This window comes from Peromyscus eremicus, chromosome 1, assembly GCF_949786415.1.
Source record: "Peromyscus eremicus chromosome 1, PerEre_H2_v1, whole genome shotgun sequence".
NCBI classification, from domain to species: Eukaryota; Metazoa; Chordata; class Mammalia; order Rodentia; family Cricetidae; genus Peromyscus; species Peromyscus eremicus.
In genome coordinates, this window is record NC_081416.1 from 176,991,202 (window position 1) to 177,017,249 (window position 26,048).

Below are 26,048 nucleotides of genomic sequence, written 5' to 3' on the forward strand. Positions count from 1 at the left end.
ATAAAGTTAAAATTTTGTCACAATGTCACAGTTAACTGTCTGCAATTCAAACAATAGCAATTCACGGAGACCTAGCTAACTACTTACTAGAAAGACATTTATTAACATTAGTTGTGTATGTAATGTAGTAGTGTCTATGTAGCACATGGCTTGGCATGCCAAGAAAAATAAAATCCGACTTGTTTAACAAGTGTCCTCTGGGCATACTTTGTATTGAACCAGGACCATGACAGAATGGCTTCCAGAGACTTGGCTTTGGGGATCTTCTTCCTGTCCCAGACTGCACTGGGAATGCTGGGGAATTCAGTCTTGCTTTGTTGCTTTATTATTGCTGACTTGTCTGGAATCAGGGCAAAGCCCACAGATGCGATTGTCAAACACTTGACCTGGGCCAACTTCATAGTTCTCTGCAGAGGAATCCCACAGACCATTGCTGCTTTTACTCAGACTTACTATCTACATAATGTTTCATGTAAACTTGTCTTATATTTTCATAGAGTTGGCAGAGGAGTATCCCTTGGTTCCACATCCCTATTGAGTGTCTTTCAGGCTATCACCATCAGCCCCAGTAATTCCAAGTGGTCACAGCTCAAGGTCAGAACCCCCAGGATCATTGGTCCTTCCCTGGGTCTGTGCTGGGCCCTCCAGCTGTTGTTATATGTCTTTGTTCCTGTATATGCAACTGACACATGGAATGGAGGAAATGTTACTGGTATAAAAGATTTTGGATATTGTGTTTTTAAAAAATCTGGGAGATTGTTCAACACATTTATTGTAATCATATTGGCATCCAATGATGTCATCTTTTTGGGACTCATGATGTTGGCCAGTGTCTACATGGTGTTTATCCTGCTGAAACATAAGCAGAGGGCACAACACATCCACAGATCCCAGTCTCCTAGGTCATCCCCTGAGACCAGAGCCACCCAAAGCATCCTCACCCTAGTGAGCAGCTTTGTGCTCTTCTATGCAACATCAATTGTCTTTTCATCTTATCTGTCTGTCCTTGAAGGAACCATTAAGTGGCTGTCTAACACTGGTATGGCCATGTCTGCATGCTTTCCAGCATTCTGCCCCTTTCTGCTCATCAGACACTATGCTTCCTTCTTCAGGCTCTTTTGTACTTGTTTTTACCAGACAGCACACTGTGCTTGTGTAGTCAGAGAACTCTAAAAGCTGTGCTGTCTGCATCCCTCTATCCATGTCTTCTACCCAGTTTTGTCCTGTAACACACTGTCAATATCAACCTTTGCAGCAGACACTGATTGTCTACAAAGTTTCTTCCCAATGCAGTTTGTAACCCATTCTGGGACACAGGCAATGCACGATGTATGATATGAGTGCTGAAACTATCACCACTCACTGTTTAAATGGAGAACATCACAGTAGCTGAGATAATTAAGGTGTAGGAGAATGCAGAGTTTTGTCCTCCTGTGAGCATCTATGAGGATGGGATTTTTTAATCAACATTGTCATCTTCAGTCCAAAAGTTAATCATTGTTGGTCTGCACCTAGTTTGTCATCCTAAATTGCAGAATCAAGGGTTGCTGGCAGTCAGGAAATAAGAATAAGTGAATAGAATGAAAAAGGTCAGAACAGTTCAGTGATGGTCATGAAACATGCAAGTGTTGGGTATTGGAGGGAAAGTAGACACTGTGTTTCTTAAATCTAAAGTACAATTCACAACTCTGGAAAAATGTTTAGAAATACATTTTTAAAATTCAGCTGTAGATAAATTTTCAAATGAAAAGGTTTAGAGTTGAACTGCAGAAACTGCATCCAAAGTAAATACTGGAAATGCTTACATATGTAAGCATCAGGTTGTTAGTTTAAATTAATATGAATGACAGATGGGAGAATACAAGTGGGTAGCACAGATTTTGTTGTCCCTGTTCTTGGGAGGAAGAAGTGGGAAGACTGTGTATTTGAGTTCACCTTAGGTGACATAAAGAAACTGTCAAAAAGAAAAAAACAACAACAAGAAAAAACAAAGTTGGAATATTCTGGTGTATGATCAGAGGTAAATCCACGATATATTATTTAAAAGAACATTTAAGTCAACCATGGAGGTAAATAGTCTCTCTGGGAGACTAACTTCACTTGTTTTATTTTAAAATTTTTGTTAGTATTGTCTATTAATTTCCAAAGCTAACTGAAATAAAACAATGACATACTCAGAAGAGAAGGGAATTTTGGCACCACATGACATGAGGACACAGAATGTACCATTGGTGCTTCCAAGGCCTGTATGCTACTAGCACATTCCACAGATGTTGTACTTCCAACCATAGTTATATGGTTCAACTCCTTAATTGGCCTCTTCTCTCACCCACGTTGATATAAAGCAGTATATAATATTCACAGTAAAAGTTTGATTCATCTACCCACAATCCATTTTTATGTAAATTTATATCTGACTTCATGAATGTCTGTGTTTTGTATGGAGAATGATCCACAATTGCCATGCTTTCAGTTTTAAAAAGTGAGTCTATTAAAGATGCAATCAACAGCTATGAAAGAACAAAGCAGCAAATAGCTGGAAGACAGTACATTTCCAGATCAGATGGATGCTCAGAGCATCCAACATACACTGATGTTAACTGCCCATGCAACCTAGGAATCAGTAGGAGGAGACATATGGTGGGGGAAGAAAACATGGAAGAGTAAAAAGAGAAAAAGTGCCCTCAGAATGTAATATATGAGAGAAGAATTTTAAAAAAATTGCTTTTGTTAAATAAACCAGAAATTCACACTGGAATTAGAGAAAAGCATTTTCAATGAATGGTCCTGGTCTAACTGGATGTGTGCATCTAGAAGAACACAAGCAGATTCATATTCATTACTCTGCTCAAAACTCAAGCCTAGTGGATCAAAGAACTCAACATAAAACCAGACATTGAATCTGATAGAAGATAAAGAATAGAATAGCCTTAAATGCATCAGCAGTGGAGACAATTTCCTAAACAGAACATAGATATCACAGGCACTAAGACTGACAATTAATAAATGGGACCTCATTAACTTGAAAATTATCTCTAAGGCAAAAGTCATGGTCAATAGAACAAAACAGCAGCCTACAGGATGGAAAAAGATTTTCATCAGTTCCACATTACATAGAGGGCTGATACCCAAAATATATAAAGAACTCAAGAAACTAGACATCAACAAACCTAATAATCCAATTAAAAATAGTTTATAGTTATAAAGAGAATTCACAATAGAGGAATCACAGAAGTAAAAAAAAAAAAACCCTAAAGAGAGGTTCAAAATCCTTAGCCATGAAGAAAATGTGAAACAAAACTACTTTGAGATTCCATCTTACACCTGTTAAAATGGCTAAGATCAATAACAAATATCATGGCTCATACTGGCAAGGATGTGGAGCCAGGGGAACAATCCTCTATTGCTCCATCTGTAACTCCTCACAGATCCACTGCTATTCCTTATCTCCAACTGTGTGTCCTTAAAGAATAAATCAGCTGTGATTTGTGCAGCACATATACACCTGGGTTTAGGCCATCCAATAGAGTATGGTGAACTTCTCTGGGGCTACAACCTTGATGAAAATTGACTCTCCTCCAGAAGCTATCAAATAAGTAATCATTGGTCCTCAGTCAGGCATGGAGATGAGAAAATGCACTTAAAGAGCATAGCTTGAGTGACTGGGATGATAAATACTCAAGACAGTGTTGTTATACATGGATGTTTTTAGTGAAGCATGAAAGAGTACATACATTTGTTTCAGAACTGCTGATAATTATAAATAGATTTGAAATTAGGCAACTTTCATTAAATCTGTTTGGTGTTTATTGACAAAAGCCTAAGTTTCCAGTAAAAAAATGAATTTGATTATCTATATGAAATATTGACAATATCTTAAAATGGGTATTTTATCCATATATACACTATGAAGATGTAATATAGTAATACAAATAAAATATGCACACACATGCACATATATGTAAATTTAGTAAAAATGTAAGCCTCAACTTCAAAGAAACCATATAACACTGCATGACTGAAGTTTCAATATGTTGGTACATTGATGAAAGAAGTTCAGTTAAGCCCAAGAATTCAAGAATATTCTGAAAAACACAAAAGACACATTATTCATATTAAAAATACAGTTAAATTTAAATTTAACATAAAATTACTTTAATGTATTGACTAAGATCTTATTTTTCAGTAAGTATTACGTACTGTTTTTGAATTTTGTCCTTGAATTTGGATTTGGATGAAATGTTGGTAATTATGTATATGTTATATTGTATAATGTGACACAAATATGGAAGTGCTATGTAAAATATTTCTACAAATGTAGTGTAAACTATGTTAATCCATACATCAAAACTTTAAAAGAAATACAAAAATGTCTGCTTCTTGTCATCTACATTGTTTGGTCTTCATAAATGCCTCTATAGTTTGTGAACTTCAGTGGTTGAGTCTGAGATTTGTATAAAGAAAATGAATACATTCACAAAACATTTAATCCAGGGAACCTCACTGGGAGCATACCTATTCTTTCTGCCTTAGAAAAGAGCCCCAAGAAGGGATTGTCAGGCCTTGAAGTGCTTTTCACCTGCAGCCTTCCTCTATCTATGTTGGACTCAAGCCTCAAGGTTGATTCTTTCCATTGTGGGGATTGAATCTGTTCAGGAGTAATCCCATGAAAGAAAGATGTTAATTCAGGGAACAGCAATTATATATTCTGCCTGAGAATGTCTGGTCCTCTGCAGACTGGAGATTTGAAAGAAAGTACTCACCTGTGTAGGTATAATATATCTGTGATGCTTGCTTGTGGATGGAGACTAAGTGAGCAAAGGCACAGGCAGACTACCTACAGGCAGTAGATTGGCAGCAACACTTAAGATGTATATTGTATATGCTCCAAGAACTTCTTCCCAAGGGCTTATGGGGTTGTGTTGAGAAGACAACAATGACAGCATTTGCTGAGGGAGTTGACATCACCACTGGACAACACTGTTCACATCAAGGAATAGTTGACATTAACTGAACAGTTGGCATCCTATAGGTACAGGCTGGTAGTATGATATTATTCTCTTCTAGGATGTCAAGAGAGGGTGTCCAGGAAGGGGGAATGGACAGGAGTTGGATTCTGGGAACCAAAGACTAATAACAAAGGGTGTAACTGAGTGAACCCTGATATCTTGTCATTTGTGTCCCTCAATTTTTAACTGACATCTCCTTGTATCTTCTTTACAAGACTCACCTGTCAGTGGTGGATATTTAGCGGGCAAAGTGCTTGTTGTGTAAACAATATGAATTTAGCTGAGATCCCCAACAGCCATGTAAATAGGCATATATCAAAGGCAAACACTTGATGTACCAACATGCAACTACAGACTCTGACTACAACATCATGGCTTCTTCTATCATTTTAAAGTCTTTAGTTGTGTTGGTCACACATTCCTAAGACCTGAGTTTTTACATTTGCTTCAGAATGATCCCAACTTCATTGTTTTTCCAATACTATGTATGAAATGACTGTAGACAACCTTCAGCAATGAAATTTTTGTTTGTTGCTTTTTCTTTCATGTGGGTTTTTAAAATGGTATAAATTGGACCTAAGTCTTCATATGCAATAGGTATCCTAAAGCTAGGGTCACTGACTGGTACTTCCATACAGATGAGATCAACATCCCCTCATCTAACACCATTTTGAGATAAGTTCTGGCTTCCACCATGCTTCATACCCACCTCTGTGTAAGCAGAGGTCTCATTGCTTTCAGAATCTTCATAGGGAAATATGGCTCCAATCTGGATCTCTAGAGCCTGTTATTAGACAAATTCAACCAGAGAAAACTAGTTAACACTCTGAGGAGGATTCCTGAAGTCTTGCACAGATGACATGTAGATATGGGTAAAAGTTTCTGTGATAAATTGAATGGGAACAGCTCACATAGGGTCATATGTGAGCACTTGGTCCACAGCTGGTAGACCTGTTTGGGCAAGATTCAGAGGTGTGGATTTGTTGGAAATGTGTCACTGGGGAGAGGCTTGGCTTTGAGATTTCAAAACACTAGTGCCATTTCCATTATTCTCTCTGTCTCCTGCTTGCAGTTCCAGCTGTGATCTCCCAGCTGTTGCTCTAGCCCTCTACTGCTTACTACCTACACTCCTCCATCACAGACCCTAACCTTCTGGAACACTAAGCCCAAAATAAACTATTTAATTTTTTTTATTCATTTTACCTGCCAACCATAGATCCCCTTCTCATCCCTTCTTCTGCTCTCCCTGCCTCCCCCTGACCCACCCTTCATCACCTCCTCCAAAGGGGTAAGTTCTTCCATGGGGGCACAGCTAAGTCTGGTTCATTTAATTGAGGCAGGACCAAGCCCCTCCCTACTGCATCAAGGGTGAGCAAAGTTTCCATCCATAGCTAGTGGAATCCAGAAAGCCAGCTCATGTACCAGAGATAGATACTGATTATACTGCCAGGGGCCCCTCAAACAGACCCAGGTACACATCTCTCTCCCATATGCAGAGGGTCTAGTCTGGTTCCATGCAAGTTTCACAGCTGTAGTTCTAAAATTTGTTAGTTCTTAGGATCTTGGTTCAGTTTCTCTGTAGATTTTCCCGTCATGATCTTGACCCTCCCTTGTTCATATCATCATTCTTCTCTCTCTTTGGACTTCCAGAGTTTGGCCTGGTGCTTAGTTGTGGATCTCTGCACCTGCTTCAATCAGATACTGGAAAGGCGCTATGATGACATATAGGATATTGACCAATCTGCTTACCAGAGTAGGCCAGTTCAGCACTGTTGCTAGTAGTCTATTCTGGGGTTATTCTTGTAGATTCCTGGGAATTTCCCTCGCACCAGGTTTCTTCCTTACCCCATAATCTCTGCCTTGATCAAGGCATCTCTTTCATTGCAATCCCCCTCTATCCTTCCTCTAGCTCGACCATCCTGTTACCTCATGTTCTCATCCCCCATCCCCTCCCCTCTATTGCCTACCCTCATTCCTAGTTTATTCATGGAGATATCCTTCTGTTTCCCTTTCCCAAGATGATCCATATGTCACTCTTAGGGTCCTCTTTGTTTCCTAGCTTCTCTGGAGCTGTGGGTTATAGTCTAATTATTTTTTGCTTTACATCTAGTATCCAGTTATGAGTGAGTATATACCATGTTTGTGGGCTACCAATCTAAACAGAGGATTCCTAACAGACAAATACCAAATGGCAGAAAGACATTTAAGGAATTGCTCAACATCCCTAGTCATCAAAACGACTCTGAGATACCATCTTACACCTGTCAGAATGGCTAAGATAAAAAACACTGGTGATGGCTTACGTTGGAGAGGATGTGGAGCTAGGGGAACACTCCTCCACTGCTGGTGGGAGTGCAAACTTGTACAGTCACTTTGGAAATAAGTATGACTGTTTCTCAGAAACCTGAGAATCAGTGTACCTCCAGACCCAATGATATCACTCTTTGGCATATACCCAAGGGATGCTCAATCATACCACAAGGACACTTGCTCAACTATGTTCATAGCAGCATTATTTGTAACAGCTAGAACCTAGAAGCAGCCTAGATGCCCCTGACTGAAGAATGAATAAAGAAAAATGTGGTATATATTCACAATGGAGTATTACTCAGCTGTAAAAAAGCCAGTGACATCATGAAATTTGTAGGCAATGGATAGAACTAGAAAATATCATCCTGAGTGATGTAACCCAGACTCAGAAAGACAAACATGATATAAACTGTTTATTCTTAAGTTGCCTTGGGCACAGTGTTTTATCACAGCAATAGACACGTACCTAAGACAATTCCTTTTCTGGGCCTTTATTAGCTGAATCCTGCAGCATTTTGGCTTAGAATATTATGAGATATGAAGTGTCTGCTGCTCCCCAGTGGGGCCATCAAATCTTCCCAAATACAGAGTATAGAAGAGGTCTGGAAATGATATTTTCTGTTTGTGCAGTAGGGATGTAACCTGGTCCACCTTCAGCACCATCAATTGCTTTCTAAATGCAGTCTGCAATGATCTTCAAGATGATTAGAAATGTTGGTTTTAAACTTTGTATTGCCTAGCATGTAACAGAAGCTACTGAAATTATTTCAGCAGCTACATATTTGTGGTCCAAATGGACCACTTCCTCAGAATCACTCCAATTGCATCCATTCCAGATAAAGAATATGGCTTGTCATCTAACATTCTACTAGACAAATGTAGATGTTATGAACCAATATTTTAGGAAGCTCTACACCTAAAACTTTGTAAACCAAAATCAACAGAATGTTATTCTTGCAGGGTGAGGACGACTACTATTTCCTTGTGACTATATGTATAAATGGAGATAAATATTTTTAGTACCTATCAATACCAGTTTCACAACACAGACTCTAAAAAGAAGGTATTTTTGATTGAAAAAATTTTCTTTTTTTACATACCAACCCTTGTTCTGCCTCCCTCCCCTTCTCCCACTCCCACCCCTACCCACATCTCCTCCTCATAGAGGGTAAGGACTCCCTTAGGTAGTCAACACAGGCTGGCATACCAAGTTAAAGGTATTCTAATAGACTCATAAGAAATAGAATCTGATGATTCACTTTCCAAAGTTCCCTAAACAAGCTTAGGTCCAGATAAAAATCAACAAAAACACTAGACCTTGCTAAGCTGGTTAGTGCAAGCTCGTCTTGTTTTTTCCACCTCCACTCAAACTCAGCAAATTAACCATCCACCCATGCTAGGTGTTTCGAGTAGGAAACTTCTAATATCCCAACTTAAAAGGAAGATCCACAGGATATGAAATGTAGAGATAATCACACACTTGTCAAAATAATTTTCTTTGTATTTAAATTATGTGTGTGTGTGTGTGTGTGTGTGTGTGTGTGTGTGTGTGTGTGTGTACAAGAGGTCAGAAAGGTATCAAATCACCTGGACTTACAGGCCATTATGCCTAAAGCAGACACTGGGAATTTAAGCTGGTTCCTCTCAAAGAGTAGTGTGTATTCTTAACCACTGATTTATGTTTCCAGATCCTCCAACAAGTGGTATTTATTGAACATCCTGATCATGGAATTTAAAAAAAAAAATGCCAACCCTGAATGACTCAAGAAAAGATAAGAGGTAGAAACTTATAAGACTGTACCATCCTGGTTACTCAGAAAGGGAGGAGGAGTCATATGTTGAGGTTTTTAATTTACTATCAGCACTCAGTAAGCATGCTTACAATTATAGACGTATGCTAGAGCTTGCACAATCAACAGTTAAACAATCTAGCATTTGCTACCTTAGGACTCTAATGATCTTATTATGAAATGGAAATCATTGTTCTTCATACCCTGAGTCCATGCTCCTCATAGAAAATTACCCATAATGCTATTTTTCAGAGGGAGCAGCAACCCACACACATGTCTATAGACACTTCCTTAAGATCAGATGTTTTGAAAGATCTGCATAATCATATTAATACAAGTATATTTTATATTTTAAAATTGACAAGAGTGGCTATAACACTTAAAAATACTTTTTTTTAATTCATTGTCTTAAAAAAACTTTTATTATACAGATCTTATAGATAAAAAGTCACAAGAGTATTGGGAGAGACATTTGAATTGGTGGGCATTTCAGGGGCAATGTGGAAGCCTTGTGCCATGGAAACTCCATGGAATCTGCCAGGATGACACTAGCAGACTCCTAGCAATGAGGGATATGGAGCCTGAACCAGCCATCTTCTGTAACCAGGCAAGGCTTCCAGTAGAGGAATTGGGACACCAAACAAGCCACACAACCTTTGAACTGCAATTTGTCCTGCCTACAAGATGTGCTGGGGAAAGGTGGCACATAGCTTCATGATGTGGCCAATCAATGACTAGTCCAAATTAAGATCCATGTCATTAGAGGGAGACTATGATTGACACTGTATGGACAGCCAGTAACCAGAGTCTGGATAGCCCAGAGACCTAGAATAGAACCACACAGCACACAGGAGTGGGAAAAAAAGAAGTCTGTGAAATAATTCCTGAAGATTCTCTACTATAATTTTTGACTGGAGACTAGTACAATCACCATCAGAGTGGCTTAATGCAGCAACTGGTGAGAGCTGATGCAGAGTCCCACAGCCCAACATTCAGCAGAGCTCAAGGAATCCTATGGAAGAGGTGAAAGAAGGAGTGTACGAAGCAGAGGGGTCAAGGACACCATGAGAATGTGGCTTATGGAATCAACTAGGGCTCACATGGGCTCCCAAATTGAACAGACAACCAGGAAGTTTGTATGGATTTGACCTTGGTCCTCTGCATATATGTGACAGTTGTACAGTTTGAGGGTTCAGTGAGACTCTGAAGAGTGGGATTGAGGGCTGTCTCTGTCTCATTTGCCTGCTTTTGGTACCCCTTTCCTCCTACTTTGTTGCCTTTTTCAGATTTATTATGAATGGATGTACCTATTCTTATTGTCACTTGATAGGCAGTGCTGGGTTGATATCCTTGAGAGGCCTGCACGTTTCTGAATGGAAAGAGAGGAGGAGTGGATCTTGGGGAGAGGGAACATGATGAGAGGAACTGGGAGGAGAGGAGGCAGGGAAACTGCTCTCAGGATGTAATATATAAGAGAAGAATAAATAAAAAAGAAAAGGAAAAAATCAGAGAGCAAAACTAACTGGATTCCCACTCAATACACCTCAGTTAACATCTATGCAGTGAGAAGAGCTATTCTGAAGTTGTGGAGCTTCATAATTAATATTACACTTTCACTATCAAACATTTTTATTCAGTTATCCATCACCAAAGCTGAAAAATTCATGACAGAATTAAAAGAGAAAAACTATTAGCTTTATGTTGCCATCACCAAAGTGTTGATTATCTGCATCTAGTCCTTCTTCATCACTTAATATACACCTTTTCTATTTTCCTTTGTACATGTATATACTACACACATATATAAGTATATAACACACACATATATATAATATATTCCTAGATGTATATAAAGCAATTTGATTTTGTTCGCCTCTGTCACCATCATCTTATTCCTGTCTCCCTTCCTGTGAATCCCTTCCCAATACATTCTTCTCATATATATGTATATATATGTATATATATATGTATATATATATAATAATAAAAAGAACTCACTGATTTTAGTTATGATTGCTTGCATGTGCATGGATGCAAGCTTATTTATTGGATTATGGCTGATATACCAGTGGTAACACACCTGTATTTAGTGTCTCAAAAGTTGACATATAATCATAATGAGAACAACAGAACATTTGACCAAGTCACTCAGCAGCTAGTGAACAGCTCTGTCCTTCAGGCATCTTGTTTTCCAGAATTCAGCTCCTTTGTGCTCATTCTCACTGACACCTGGATCTCAGGGGTTTGTTTTGTCTGCAATGCATGGAACAATACATTTTCCTGATTATCTTTCAGTAGTCTACTCTATTTAAAGTTCTTGAATATTGTTATCATGATAGGTACATATTTTTGCACCCATAATGTGGATGTCATGGGAAACAAACATATATATTTATCTAGTGTGGCTCATGTGATAAAGGAGTCTATAAAATGTCTGTAATAAAAATTCGGATCATTTTAACACTTTATCATATGAAATGTTTGACTTCAAAGTTCAGGACTGTATTCATTAGGAGTCTTGTGGTATTCTTGAAAAGATATTTGCTGTTTTGCTTTTGTTTTCTCTTTAAATATCTACAACCTCCTGATGAATTCATTTCTTCCATTTTTAGTCAGTTATAAATTGAATGGGAAAAATCTCAGTGTAAAAAGTAATACTAGACAATGCTAGCTACATATGCCTCAGTATGTACTCTCCTATATTTTTCACCTGACATAATGAGTTTGATTTCCATTATTTGAGCCAGAATATTGGTGGTCTTTGTACTTCACAGACACAAGCAGAGAGTCTAGCATACTCATAGCTACAGCCTCTCCTCTAGTTGTTCCCAGAGAACAGAGCCACATGTAGAATTCTGATCCTGGTGAGCTTCTTTGCTACCTTTTGTTCAGTGATCATTGTTTTGACAAATTGGATGACTCGTGCAAAGAAGAAGCAAAAATAACTTTAAAACACAGAAGTGTTCATGAGTTTAAAAGAAATCCACACTGATACTTGAAAAAATACAATAATATAATATTATAAACTGGTAATACTTTAAAGTTCTGAACATCAAATTGGTAGGCAAATCATTTATAGTCATCGAAGAGAAAAATATAGGCATATAAGTCTCAGTAGTTTAAAAATTAATGTATGCAGAATAAAATTTTTAAACAAACCTTCCAATAAGGAAGAATTCTCCAGGACTTATGTTAAGAAGCAAGACAGTGACATCTAGAAGTCAATACTCATCCTCATAATGGAAAGTATCTAGAAGAAAAGTGATGTGGTGCATGTCCAAGCTGCTGTTAAAACTTCTCTAAGGAAATTCAGAAATATGCAGATATCATACACAGCTTTGAAGAGGAAAAGTCACTCACAATGCAAGAGACGTGCAGGGAATTCACAAAGAGCCATTGAACAGGTTGATAGGTTCAGATGCATATTCACATTCCTCTGTTCTCATTTAAAATGTTTAGAATGAGGAATGTGCTGTTTTCCACTCTAAAGGATGATATTGAAAAAAAAATAGAGAGTTACCTAAAAAAACAATGGAGGGGAACTGCAAGACAAACTGAAATGAACAGACACAAAAGTAACTAGTCTAGGAGAGGAATTTAGAATTGTAACATTTGCTTTAAAACCCATTCCTGGAACAGGAACATGGAATCAGTGATATTCTGGTAGATATCAACTATATTGGCTCATAATAGGTGCAGATGTGTACAATGTGTCAAAGGCTCAGGATTTCTTTGGATCATGTGCATCTGGGGAGAGTAGAGAGGATGAACAATATCAAGACTATAACCTCACAGATATGAGGACCTGCTCACCCAGTGGGGTCTTTGATTTATTTTTTTCCCTGAAAAACTTAAGAATGTGCTAAAAGCAACAAACTCATAGTGGAGCAAAAATAGCAATATTGTCCTGTCAAAATATGATTATAATACAACATAGTTAAACCCACTTTGATACTCTAAAGTCCAGGATTGTCTTTCCCCATCTATTTCCCAATAGTAATTAACTACGTATTTCTTTGTATTAGCCAATTTCATTATTACCACTAGAAATGAATGAGCTTTCTTATTATCTACATAAATGTTATCCTGCTTCTTTAAATAACATACATTTTAGACATACTCCTGTAGACTCCCTTGAGCCCACACACTCTCACTAGAGGATACGACAAAAGAAAGTAGAAGCCACAACAAGATCCATCTCCTGGCATTTGGGCATCCTGAAAATACTTGGAATGTAAGAGCCTGTCTTCTGCCTTATTTCTCAGCCCTCATCTGTGCTGTCAACAATTAGTAAGGTGGAGTGATGATGGCACTGTAGTCTGGGATGAATGAGGATAAGTTTCAGACAGCATGATAATAGGAAAGACAAGAGAGATGTTGTTCTAACCCTATGCAGTGTTCCTGGTGGGAATATGACAGGTATTTTCTAAAAGATGTCTGTCCTGCATGTGTAAACTGGTATGTGTGCTTACATTCATAATACTATGTTCTAAGTCAGAATCACAGACCTACATGTTCCCTTGTTTGTTCAGATTTTTTTTGCACCAACCTGAACAAAGTGAAATCTTCCCTAAGACAGAACAGCATGACCAGGTGGTCAAGGAGGAGATGGACCCAGTAGCCAGCATCCCTTCAAGGCTCTGAATACAAAATTGCAGAATGAGCCATTCCATTTGCTTTGTACTGGGGTCAACATGATGACTCCAGCCATCCTTACTCTTGTATTTTTTATATTCACAAAACTAATCAACTTGAACAGTTTTCAATGACTTGCATAGCTCACAAACATGTTTTAAAACAGGAGCTTTCCTTTGAGAGGTACACTTGGCATACAATAGCAGAGAACACAAGTCCACACAACTGTCACAGTGGATCTACTTATGGGTGCCACAGAGCATCAGGAGAAGCTGGACATGGTGGTTTTACCATCTTAAGCACACACTTGAAAAGACTTGAACACAGCTCCTAACGTCAACTCTGAAAATTCCAAGTGTTCAGTGATCAAAAACCCTAGACCTGAATGTAAAAACATAAAATAAACTTTGCAATATAGCATAAACTGGTTATATAAAAATGTTAGCATTATCAGAGTAAGAAACACATTACACTGCCACCCCACAAATGTCCAACTTTGATGATTGCTGTCCAGGCTGTGAGTACTTGGGTTGCTATATGCAGATGTGAAACAGGGCTTGTGATAAAGCTTTGGAATCCCTGATCTCTCATCCTCAGAAAGAATTAATTATCATGTCCTCAGGACGTTTAGTGGCAGCCTTTGTTGGGACTGTAGATTATCTGGAGAAGAGTCTGTATACTGTTAACTACAGTACTGACATGTTAAAATCCCTCCTTCAATATTCTTTTTCTCATTATGCCTCCTTCTCCACCAAATAACCATTAACTGCCTGAGTCTTTATATAAAACTTTTTCTTCCTTAACATGTGGATATGAATAAGCTTCTTTGACCTATACACAGATATTATTTTTCTTTTAAAAGCTACATATATTTTAGAAATATATTTTCAGTCTTCTTTGGACCCACACATTCTTTCTAAAACTTAAGAGGAAAGAAAAGAAAAGCAAATCCTAAACACATGCCAGCCCCTCCCATTCAGGCACAGGTAACTGCTACCATCTAAGAGCTTATTTCTGGTCTCATGGCTCCATCCAAGTCCTAGCTATGATCCTTTTGACTGGGTTGAGTGATGATGGTGTCTTTATTCTTGGATAAATAAGGACAATTTCAGGGAGGACTGTAACAAGGAAGGTGATGGAAATACTGTTTTGACCCTGTGCAGGGAGCAAGCTGGTAACATGACATGGATTTTGTAAAAGACATGTATCATGCATTTCCCTCTCTCTTTACCACCACAGTCTGTTCATCTGTCAATACCTCCCTCCCTGCTCTTTGTGTGTGTGTTCATGCCCATGGTACTATAGTCTAAGTCACAAACAAAGACATATGTTACTACATGCTAAGATACACAGGCTTCTAGTTTTGTTTATGTGATTAGAGATTCTTGCACTCACTTGAATCAAATAAAAACTTCTTTTATGAATAGGATGGCCATGGAGGCTAAGTACTCAGTGCAAGTATTTTTTCTGTGGCCAGGATAATTCAAAGAATCTATGTCACAGTCCTATATAGTTATTACATATTTTTGACATTTGTGTCATGCCCGTGTTTCTGCCTGTCTTGATTCTTATCTTTATGAATCAATTTGAACATCAGTCAGAAACATGAATAGTCTATGATTTTTTTTGCAATCAGAGATATGGTTTTGTTCATAGTCAGCAGAGACACAATATCAGATTTCACAAAAGCCATAAAACCCCTGCAGTCAGTGGTTCAGAGCACCAGTGGAGATACTGAGGGACATTTTTAAAGCTTAAGTAGACCTGTGAAAATCAGACTTCACACATACACACTTCACACACAATCACAGCAAGCAAGAGAGAGAGAGAGAGAGAGAGAGAGAGAGAGAGAGAGAGAGAGACTTGATCACATTCTTTCACTTCATCTCTGAAGATTACAAATCTTCAGTTACCCGAACACCCAGATCTGAATGAATACTACAAAGTAAATTTCATAATTTCCATTAATCACTTATATAAGATATTAGAAATACAAAATAACATATATCACACTGCCACCCACACCAAATACCTGCCTTTGAGGGCTTGTTATCCAGGCAGTGCATTCTGGGTGGCTGTATGCTGTAATATAGATTTAGGACTGTGATCTCAACGCTTCAAGTGGAATTCATCATCATTTCCTCTACAAGTCAACTGACAGCCTCTATATGGGGACCAGAGATTATCTGCAGAGGAATCTGTGCAGTGTCAAAGTCACAAAGTGCTACTAGAAATGGTCAATAATGATGTCAGTCAGGAGCTGTGAAATTGGTTTCCTAAAACATAATCTCAAAGTGAACAATAATTCAACATAATTCATGAATCATTGAGGGTCTCATGGGCTACAAAAGTTGAGCTCAGGGCTGTGCCTGAATTTTAATTGCATTTTTATTTGGGCTTCCAGCTAATTTTGAGAGTGTTGAGACCATGGTGTCTCTCTTAAGCTTCTTAGTGTATCACAGTATATCTGTGATTCCTCCTGGATTTTAGTAGCTACTGAACCTTATGTAGTCAGAGAAAATTCCAAGGTGTCTGTATGACATGGAGATGGCAGGATATGATTTCAGAATGATGCCATTATGACATCATGGGCATCCATACTTAGAGAAAGGTGCATTGTGAAATGGATTATGGAGGACCTTGAGGCTGTGGGTTGTGAAGTGCTTTTTTTCTAATGTGAAACAGAGACTAATAAATCTGTGGTTACCTTAGATGTGATTGTTGAATAGCATCTTGGCTAGAATCATGTTGAAGAACATTAATGTCATTGAATCATTTTAGAACTCAGTTTGAGTGGAGGCAGAGAAGTAGTTGATTAGGACATAAGATGAAGAGAAGGAGAAGGAGAAGAAGGAGGAGGAGAAGGAGGAAGAGAAGAAGAAGAAGAAGAAGAAGAAGAAGAAGAAGAAGGAGGAGGAGGAGGAGGAGGAGGAGGAGGAGGAGGAGAAGAAGAAGAAGAGGAGGAGGAGGAGGAGGAGGAGGAGGAAGAAGAAGAGAAAGAGGAGGAGAAAAGGAGGAAAAGGGGAAAGAGAAGGAGGAGAAGGGGAAAGAGAAGGAGGAAGAAAAAGAAGAAGGAGGAGGAGAAGGAGGAGGGAATCAGAGTTCTCGATGACAAACCACAGGTCCTCCTATACCAATTTCACTAGTTCCTTCATTTGGTGCCTCACACCTCAAAAGATTGTTAGTGCAAGTATTACAGCCTGGATAGAAATGTATCCTGAAAGCTGGGAGTCAAGGTATACCACAAAGTCACACCACAAAACAAACCTCACACAGAATTATTGAGAGAGAAAGAACCAGGAGGGTGGCTGCCTCTGCTTGAGTGAGAAAGAGCAGAGCACTGAGCAGAGGGCAGGGCTTATATGGAGTTACTTGGGGAGGGTGTGGAACTTTTCATGTGAAGCTTTTCAGGGTAAAGATTGGTACAATTTCATATCTAGAGATTGGGCTTTTTACTCTGTATGGTGGGGACAGGGTACAGCTATTAGGGAAGTTAGAGTGGCCTATGGGTGGAACTTGGCTAGTGGAGATCTTCAGGGGAGGGTTATGGCTACTCACGTGGCTTGAGATGCTTATATTATACCCTTTTTTGTTTATTGTTAATAAAAAATCAGATCACAAGAAGGGATGATGTGATCATCAGACTACTTCCTGCTTAATCAGGGCATCGATGCCTTTGGGTGAGCTTGATCTTCATCAGGGTCTACCCAGGGGTCACCAGCCTCTCTGGCTTTTGGTAATCCTGTAATGCCAACTGATTGAACATCTGGCTAGAAACCGTTTGAAACTGCTGTTGAAGAAATCTAGAGAAGAATTTTATAAGACAGCTCATGACTAGTAGGATTAAGAAAAGGAAGTAAAAGGGGATTTGTAAGGGTAGTATACAGTTTCATATTGGGATGTTATGAGCCACTGGCCAGAGGCATTGATCTGTTTCTTATGCCTTCAGAGAACCATCTGGAGTTGTCAGATTTTGTCTTTTACTATACCTGACTGATTGATATGGAAGCAACATTCATCCCTGAGGAAGAGACAAAGACTATCTCTTTCTGTTGTTAGTGAATTTAATCTTCTACAGTTTTGTAGCACATATGGGGGCCATTGAGTCTATTTGGTCCTAGAGGGTCAGGATGTTCTGAGCCACCCGTTGGAGATCCTGGATGAACTAAGAGGAAAACCAATGGTAAATAGCTATGAAAGTAGTCAGTCATGCTTCTTGAGTGCTAATGGCAGCAATAATACCCAGTAAAACTACAGAAGGTTTGACCTGAACTGCTCCTCTGTCAGGCCATGGTGGCATAAACTCAGTGCTGGAAACTGTCAAGACCTCTTTAGCAGGTACCACCCCACAGTTTTAGAAAAAAGGAAACCAGGACACAATTCCGAAACCACCCATCAGGTAGGCAGTAATGAACTTGAGTGAATCAGAGAACCAAGCATTGTGAATGTTTGGGCATAGGGCCTGGGTACTAAGAGTGAAGGTATTGTTGCATTCTGTGGGATTCAGTGTGCCCACAAAGAATTCCCTGAGGAGTTAAGGCAGTCTGTGATATTGAAGAGAGAGATATGGGAGAGACAAAGGATGGTAGTAATATTTAGCTTAGAGCAATTATTGAGACATAAGGTGAGAGAGTGTAATAAGACAATGGGTGAGGCCACAAATGGTGATAATGAGTTTGACCCAGGAGTAACACACAGCCAATATTCTCCAAAGCAGTCAGGCAGAGCATTATTTAGCAGCTGTTATGAAGAAACTAAGGTCTGAAACAGAGGATGGTATGACAGGGAGGTGGGATCAATATAATCTAAAAGGCCTGATACTAAGGATGTAACAACCATTGTGAAGCTTCTACAGTGCCTATATCTAGAGTTTTAAAGACTGGAATGTGTACTCTCTGTATTTTGATTGTACCTGATGGGCAGTTGTGATAAATGCAATAGTGAAGTTTACCATTGACCTCCATCTCCCATCTGGGGTGCCATGGATCATTAATTCGAATACACTAGATTGATCATTTTTCATAAAATAGAATGCTTTTCTGAATATGCATCCTGTCTCCTAGAAGACAATAAGGGCAGCTGCCATAAGTATCTGACCAATGTCTACAGCAATCTCTTGTTTGATTATAGAGGAAGCAAGCATAGGAGACAGTTGATTTAGAAGTCCATTTAGGTGTTACAGGGATAAGTAGCTCCTTTTGACAACCTGCTGGTGAGCAGGCTTCAGACCCACCACACTGGTGGTCTGGTTGAACCATTAAGTATAGGTTTCCCCAACCTTTGAAACCTTAATATAACCATAAGATAGAGGGTAAAATAAAACCTGAAACATTTTTTATTAACTTAAATCACTATTTTATACCTTCAGAAAGTTCATTTACATGTCTTAAAATACTTTCTTATGCTTTCAGAACTTTCTTAAGCTTTCAAAAATCTCAGATCTTTATACACTTTCTTAGACTCTCAGAAGTTACTAAAGCTTTTATGAATAGCCTCTCCTGGGCTCCCTTTAAGAACCTCAGTTCTGCCATACAATGCCAAGTCTCAGTTTCTTTCCATTACTGCTTCATGTCTTTTTAAATCTGATACCACCTAGATGACTTTTATATTGCAAAGTTTGGTTAACAGTATGAGGTACATTCTTTTTTTCTTATTTTTATTTTGCAATACAATTCAGTTCTACATATCAGTCACGGATTCCCTTGTTCTCCCCCCTCCTACCCCCTCACCTTCCCCCCAGCCCAGCCTCCATTCCCACCTCCTCCAGGGCAAAGCCTACCCCACGGACTGAGATCAACCTGGTAGATTCAGTCCAGGTAGGTCCAGTCCCCTCCTCCGAGGCCGAGCCAAGCGATCCTGCATAGGCCCCAGGTTTCAAATAGCCGACTCATGCAATGAGCACAGAACCCGGTCCCACTGCCTGGATGGCTCCCAAACAGATCAGGCCAATCAACTGTCTCACCTATTCAGAGGGCCTGATCCAGTTGGTGACCCCTCAGCCATCGGTTCATAGTTCATGTGTTTCCATTCGATTGGCTATTTGTCCCTGTGCTTTATCCAACCTTGGTCTCAACAATTCTCGCTCATATAAACCCTCCTCAGTCTCACTAATTGGACTCCCAGAGATCCACCCGGGGTCTAGCCATGGATCTCTGCATCCAGATCCCTCAGTAGTTGGATGAGGTTTCTAGCACAACAGTTAGGGTGTTTGGCCATCCCATCACCAGAGTAGGTCAGTTCGGGCTATACCTAGACCATTGCCAGCAGTCTGTTGTGGGGGTATCCTTGTGGATTTCTGTGGGCCTCTCTAGCACTTTGCTTCTTCCTATTCTCATGTGGTCTTCATTTGCCATGGTCTCCTATTTCTTGTTCTTCCTCTCTGTTATTGATCCAGCTGGGATCTTCCACTCCCCCAAGCTCTCCCTCGGCCCTCGCCCTTCACTACCCCCACTCATGTCTAGTCTGTTCATGTAGATCTCTTCCATTTCTCTGTCATTGGGCAATCCCTGTGTCTTTCTTGGGTCCTGTTTTCCAAGTAGCCTCCCTGGTGATGTGAGTAGCAGTCCAGTCATCCTTGTTCCACATCTAGTTTCCTCCTATGAGTGAGTACATAGCATGTTTGTCTTTCTGAGTCTGGGTTACCTCACTCAGGATGATTTTTTCTAGATCCATCCATTTGTCTGCAAACCTCATGATGTCATTGTTTTTCTCTGCTGAGTAGTATTCCATTGTGTATATGTACCACATTTTGTTTATTCGTTCTTCAGTTGAAGGGCATCTAGGTTGTTTCCATGCTCTGGCTATTACAAACAATGCTGATATGAACATAGCTGAACAAGTGCTCTTGTGGTGTGGTTGAGCATTCCTTGGGTATATGCCCAAGAGTGGTATAGCTGGGTCTTGGGGGAGATGGATTCCCAATTTTCTAAGAAAGAGCCATATTGATTTCCAAAGTGGTTGTGCAAGCTTGCATTCCCACCAGCAGTGGAGGAGAGTTCCCCTAGCTCCACATCCTCTCCAGCATAAGGTGTCTTCAGTGTTTTTGATCTTAGCCATTCTGAGAGGTGTAAGGTGGTATCTCAGAATTGTTTTGATTTGCTGTCACCCTACTCTGACAATAGTGTAATATAATGCAGGTCCCTAAAACTCCCTCCAGACTAAATTCGTGGCCCAGTGTCCTAAAAAAGAGAGATAGATTGCCCTGATACTGTGATGTCTACTAAGGCTCATGGTCAGAGATGGCAGTGGTGAGGCCAAGAGAACCTGAGCCCCCTCAGTCATCCATGGCCAGATCTAGGAGGTGAGCTGGCCATCTGGGCTTTATATCCCCATGCCACAAGGGACAAGGGGGCAGTCAACAACCCAATTCCCTTCTTGATGACACCTTGGACATGGTCTAGATAGTGTTCAAGGGTTCAGACAGGCCTGGACTCAGTGACTCTCCTGAGTGCATTTGAAACAGGGAACCTGAGGTTCTCAGGCTTTGGGAGTCTAGGGATCCTGGAAGTTGCTACAGCCAGTCAAAATCCCTTCACTAACATCAAGTATTTCTGTTTTTGAGCTTTTCCATCTTTCCCACTGTGCATCTTAAAAGTCACCACTAAGACATCTGCCTGTGGAGTCAGGGGTCCTCTCTCTAGATGTTTAAATTGGGCCCTAATATCAGCAAACCTCTGGGAGAGGCAACATTTCCTAAGGAGTTGTTTTATGTCTGGGGTCTTGGGATCAGATTGGTATATTATGAAAGGGCCTTTGTGAGGCAGTCTAGGAGCTGAGATGTGTTTTTATGTTTGTCCTGAATGACCTCTTGGATTTTTCCATAATTTACCCCTCTAAGGGTGGTCTTGTGAAGACCAGCCAGGAGGCAAGTTACAAATTCATCCTGAGCCAGGATGCTCCCTGGAATATTGTGGTTCCATTCAGGGTTCTGGTTTGGGACTACCTCAGCCCTGGCTGCTTGGATGGCCTATTACTGAGAAGGGAGACAGGGAACCAAGAGAAGCTGGAGAAGAAGAGAAAGGACTGTGGGTTGAGGTGGATAAGGGGAGGCTAGTTAGTGTGATTAAAAATAGTGTGAGAATCATCTGATTTGTGCCACACTGCTAGAAGGACTTGTTTTTTACTTTGTTGGTACATGTCATGTGGTCATTTTAATCAAGATGAAAGTGAGGCCACATGGCAAAATCCATCCTTTTCAATCTTAGTAAAGATGATTGCCAGCCACATGGTTGCCTCCATCCCAATGGGAGGACAGCAGCTAAGGTGGCAGCAAGGCACATGATTCCTTTGAGATTACCTACATATGGATTCTTAACTATCAACCCCGGAGTTATGAGTTTTAAATTAACCCTTTTGCTACAGATTTTGCAGGGTTTTAGTCGTACCCCAATATGCTTACAAATTTGAGGTACAGAAAATTTGCACAATAATTTTACAAATCTTGAGATAAGATTCATAGCTTAGCCAAAGTTTTCAGATTAATTCAAAATCAAAAAGTATGAGTAAAGAAGACTTAGAGATAAGAAATTTTTGAGTCTGGTCTGTAGACAGAGGATGCTTCAGGAAGGAGCAGAGAGATGTACCAGCTAGTGAAGAATATGTGTGAAGGATGTGTACTGTGTAAACCTTGGAGCTGGCTTGCTGCTTTGCTTTTCCCTCTCCTGTTAGGTCTGGTTCCCAGGTCCCAATTTTCAGTAAACTAACAGATCCATCAATAGTGCCTTAAAAGACAGGACATTTACACAGTGTTGGGTGGAGAGATAGGGTATGGGGAAACTCTTTCCATTTCCCCAATCACTCACAGTATTTGTAAAGGTCCCAAATATTATTAGGACCTAAGGTGCCATTAGGAAGCCCTTTGGCATGATTATTGAAGGGGTATTGAGACAAAATTTGATTGTAAAATACATAAACTTAGGGCCCTTCAGGTTGGGTGTCAGTAGGAGATGCTGGACGGTTTTTTTTTTAAGGCATCCGAAGAGGGAATGAGAGGATATTTGATGACACGTTTCCATGGATGAGAGAGAAGGAAAATGTAACTGGATTCTGTAGTAGTGGATATCCCCAGGACTCAGAGGACCGAACAAGGACCATTCAGTATGTCATCACCACATTCAGTGGGGGTCAGTGGCTCATCAACTGGTAAGATTCAGTACCTGGTATGAAGGCTTTCATAGAGGCCAGATGGCAAAGAGAAGAACTGAGCTCTAGGAGGAGGGACTCATCCAGAGGAAAGGTTTGAGAATGAGGTCTGAAAAACCACAGAGGCCTAGATGAGCTGTAGGGTTACAAGGAGTTTGAGGGGAAGGTGGAAGAAGAGAAAAGGAAGGGGCACAATAACTGGTTTGCCCTGAAGAAACTGCAGGATAGCAGCTCTAAATGTGGGGGATGGGGTCAGGAAAAGAGGGCTAGCTCTTGCCTCAAAGACCATGACTAGGGTATCTCCACATCCAAGAATGCCAAATGGGTGCTGGAAACTCAACTGCATGTTCCTCAAACTCAGAGAAATGTTGACACAGACCAAAGGAGAAATTTATTAATTGCTGTTACTGGGTGGGGTGCTGAGTGATTGATGTGCAAGGAGGTGAATCTGTTGCAGATGGACTGAAGGTTAGGGATAGGGTCCAGTGAAGCTTAGGCGCCCTAGGGGAAATGCAGGTACTAGAGGTGACTTTCCCAAGTTTCAGAATGAAGTGAATGCATTATACTTCAGATGTAAAGGTATTCGGGCAGTTGGGAGCCAAGAAGTACCACAAAGTTACACATACAACAAACGTCACTCAAGATATTTATTGGGAAGGAAAACACCAGGAGGGTGGCTTCCTCTGCCTAGGTGAGAAACAGCAGAGAACTGAGCAGAAGTCAAGGTTAAATATAGTTTCTTGTCATGTGGCACGGGAGTGGGACTTTTCAGGGTGAAAATTCTAGGGTAAAGATTGGTGGGATTTCAAGTCCAGAAATGAAGCTTTTTACTCTGTAAGGTAGGGCAGGGTATAGATAATAGGGCAGTTAAAGTGTTCTGTGGGCAGAACCTGGCAGTTGGAGGCTCAGGGAAAAGGCCTGGCCACTGGTGTGGCTGGAAGTACTTACAGTAAGGATTTGGTGTCCGTTAAGAGAAAGAATACAGTGGTGAAAAAACAGTTCCACTTAAAGTTCTGCAGCCCACAGCCTTCTGGATTCCAGCATCTGGACATTGGAGTCATTCATAGAAGATCTTGTTGATGAATAACACTGTCGGAACTGGATAGTCAAGGTTACTGAATGCATCCCGACATAGTTTCTCTTTTAACTACCATAGCAATTTTGTCCCTGGAGGCCACAGCCAGGCCACCCCTTCTCTCTGATCATTGATATTAGCAGTGTTTACTCCAAGACCAGATATTATCTGGCATGCACTCACTAAAACTCTCCTGGAAGCACTATTAGATATGTGCTGCAGAACATCTGGGCTACTGAGGTCATGAATTGTGAAAGAGAATCTACTCCCAATGTTGTATAGCTGTGTCCTCTGTGCTTGAAAACTCATATGTAGCAGGGAATCTCATCAAGCAGTCCCTTAGTTTGGGCTTCTCTTGCTGTGAAGATAGCCATGCCCACAGCAACTGTGAAAAGGAAACAGATTAGTTGGGGCTGGCTTTACATTCTCAGTGATTCAGTACACTCTCATTATGGTTGGAAGCATGGAGGCACGTAAATAAACATGGTACTGGAGATGGATCTAGGAATTCTCCATCCAGATTGACAGACAGCAGGAAGGGAGAGATATATAGGGTTCGGCTGGATCATCTGAAACCTCAAAGCCCACCCCAATGGCACACGTCTGCTAACAAGGCTACACCCCTCCAACAAGGCCATTCCTCCCAGTACTTCCACTCCTTAGGAGCCTATGATGCTGATTTTTACTCAAACCACCACAAGCAGGAAGCTAAAAGACTCAATATAACTTCAGGGAGTCCCTGATACTAATGTGATTCACAAGATCCCTTTTTTTCTAGAGTAAACAGTAAAGCTTGGAGTCTTTCTCAGACCAGCCCATCTTCAGGGAGACCCTGGGACAAGACAAGGTGCTTGGAAGAAACACAAACAGCAGAACTGAATAGATGAGGATTAGACCAGCTGATTCACTCAGAAAGGATACTCTCTAACCCACTAAGCTGTCTTATGGCTGTGAAGAGAACTCCAGATTTTAAGCTTTTGTGAGTGTCTCACATGCTGAGGTGAACTCCTATGATAAATGTGATTTTGAATCATTTCTTCTCTTGTAATTAATCCCTCAGTCATATTCCTAAAAGTAAACAAAATAAACCTTAAAGTTCGCCAAGGTGGACTACAGTGATATCGATACTTTGATCTATTCTGGGATCCCTATCTGGGATAAGCAGTCATGTGTATTGTGTGTAGCTAAGGAACGTTTTGCCATACAACCGTCACTTTGCTAGGCTAGCATAGTGCCTTACTGTGTCATATCCTTAGAACTACACATAAATGTAGCTAATATCCCTCACCAAAGAAGTTTCTCTTTACATCAAATGGGACCATCACACAAAAACAACAACAAAAACAAAAATCACAAAAATTGGACACCATATGAAGATCAAGAGATTGTAGGGAGCTCAGCTACATTGTATACACCTACATCACAAGTCCTGCATCTCTGGCTCAGGGAACATCACAGAACATCTCAGGGCTGAGAGACTGTAAGTTACAGATGACAGAATATCTGCGGTGATGCTGGCCTGTTTGAACCATTTTGGAACATTTGAAAATATGTGACATGTTTCAAAATCAAGTAATGAGATAGAATTCTATATCTTAGTCCTGAAATTATGAACAATTTAGCAGGACAAGATATTTGTTAATTAACCCCTAAGTTCCATCTTTCATAAGTCATGCTATTAATATACTTCATCAACTGAATGTATAGAGAAATTAATTGTGTATAGTACTATATAAACAACTGGATATAATAGGGATGGTACCATATTATTTACTATATTTTATTATGAATTTATTTATTTATTTTGTGTGTTTGGGGAAGAAAAATTACATGGTGTTTATGTGGAGGTCATAAGACAACTGGCAGAAGCTGATTCTCTACTTCTACCATGTGGGTCTTAGTAGTCAAACCAAATTTTCAGGCTTGGCAGCAAGTGCTTTTATCTCTAGTTCATCATTATTATATATTTAATACGTAAAATGTTATATGTTACCCTCATGTGTTTCTAAATCAGTCATCTTTCGAACACTCTAGTGCTGTAAACTTATAAGAAAGAGAATTCAAATTATGGAAAGAAGCCAAATTCTT

The 26,048-nt window shown here is 40.0% G+C and overlaps 1 protein-coding gene and 1 long non-coding RNA gene across 2 annotated transcripts; both read left to right on the forward strand.

The window, feature by feature from the left end:
* Positions 1-234: 234 nt before the first annotated feature.
* Positions 235-1,173, forward strand: LOC131901747 (vomeronasal type-1 receptor 4-like). The gene has a single exon (XM_059252858.1). The coding sequence runs from the start codon at positions 235-237 to the stop codon at positions 1,171-1,173; it is 939 nt and encodes a 312-aa protein (XP_059108841.1).
* Positions 1,174-18,447: 17,274 nt separating this feature from the next.
* Positions 18,448-24,993, forward strand: LOC131926186 (uncharacterized). Its single transcript, XR_009383448.1, has 2 exons — positions 18,448-18,503; positions 24,739-24,993. It is a non-coding gene; the product is annotated as an uncharacterized LOC131926186 (long non-coding RNA).
* The last annotated feature ends 1,055 nt before the right edge of the window (positions 24,994-26,048 follow it).

Bases quoted from the DNA above. Each gene is read 5' to 3' on its own strand.
- LOC131901747 (XM_059252858.1), top strand. From the start codon at position 235: ATGGCTTCCAGAGACTTGGCTTTGGGGATCTTCTTCCTGTCCCAGACT.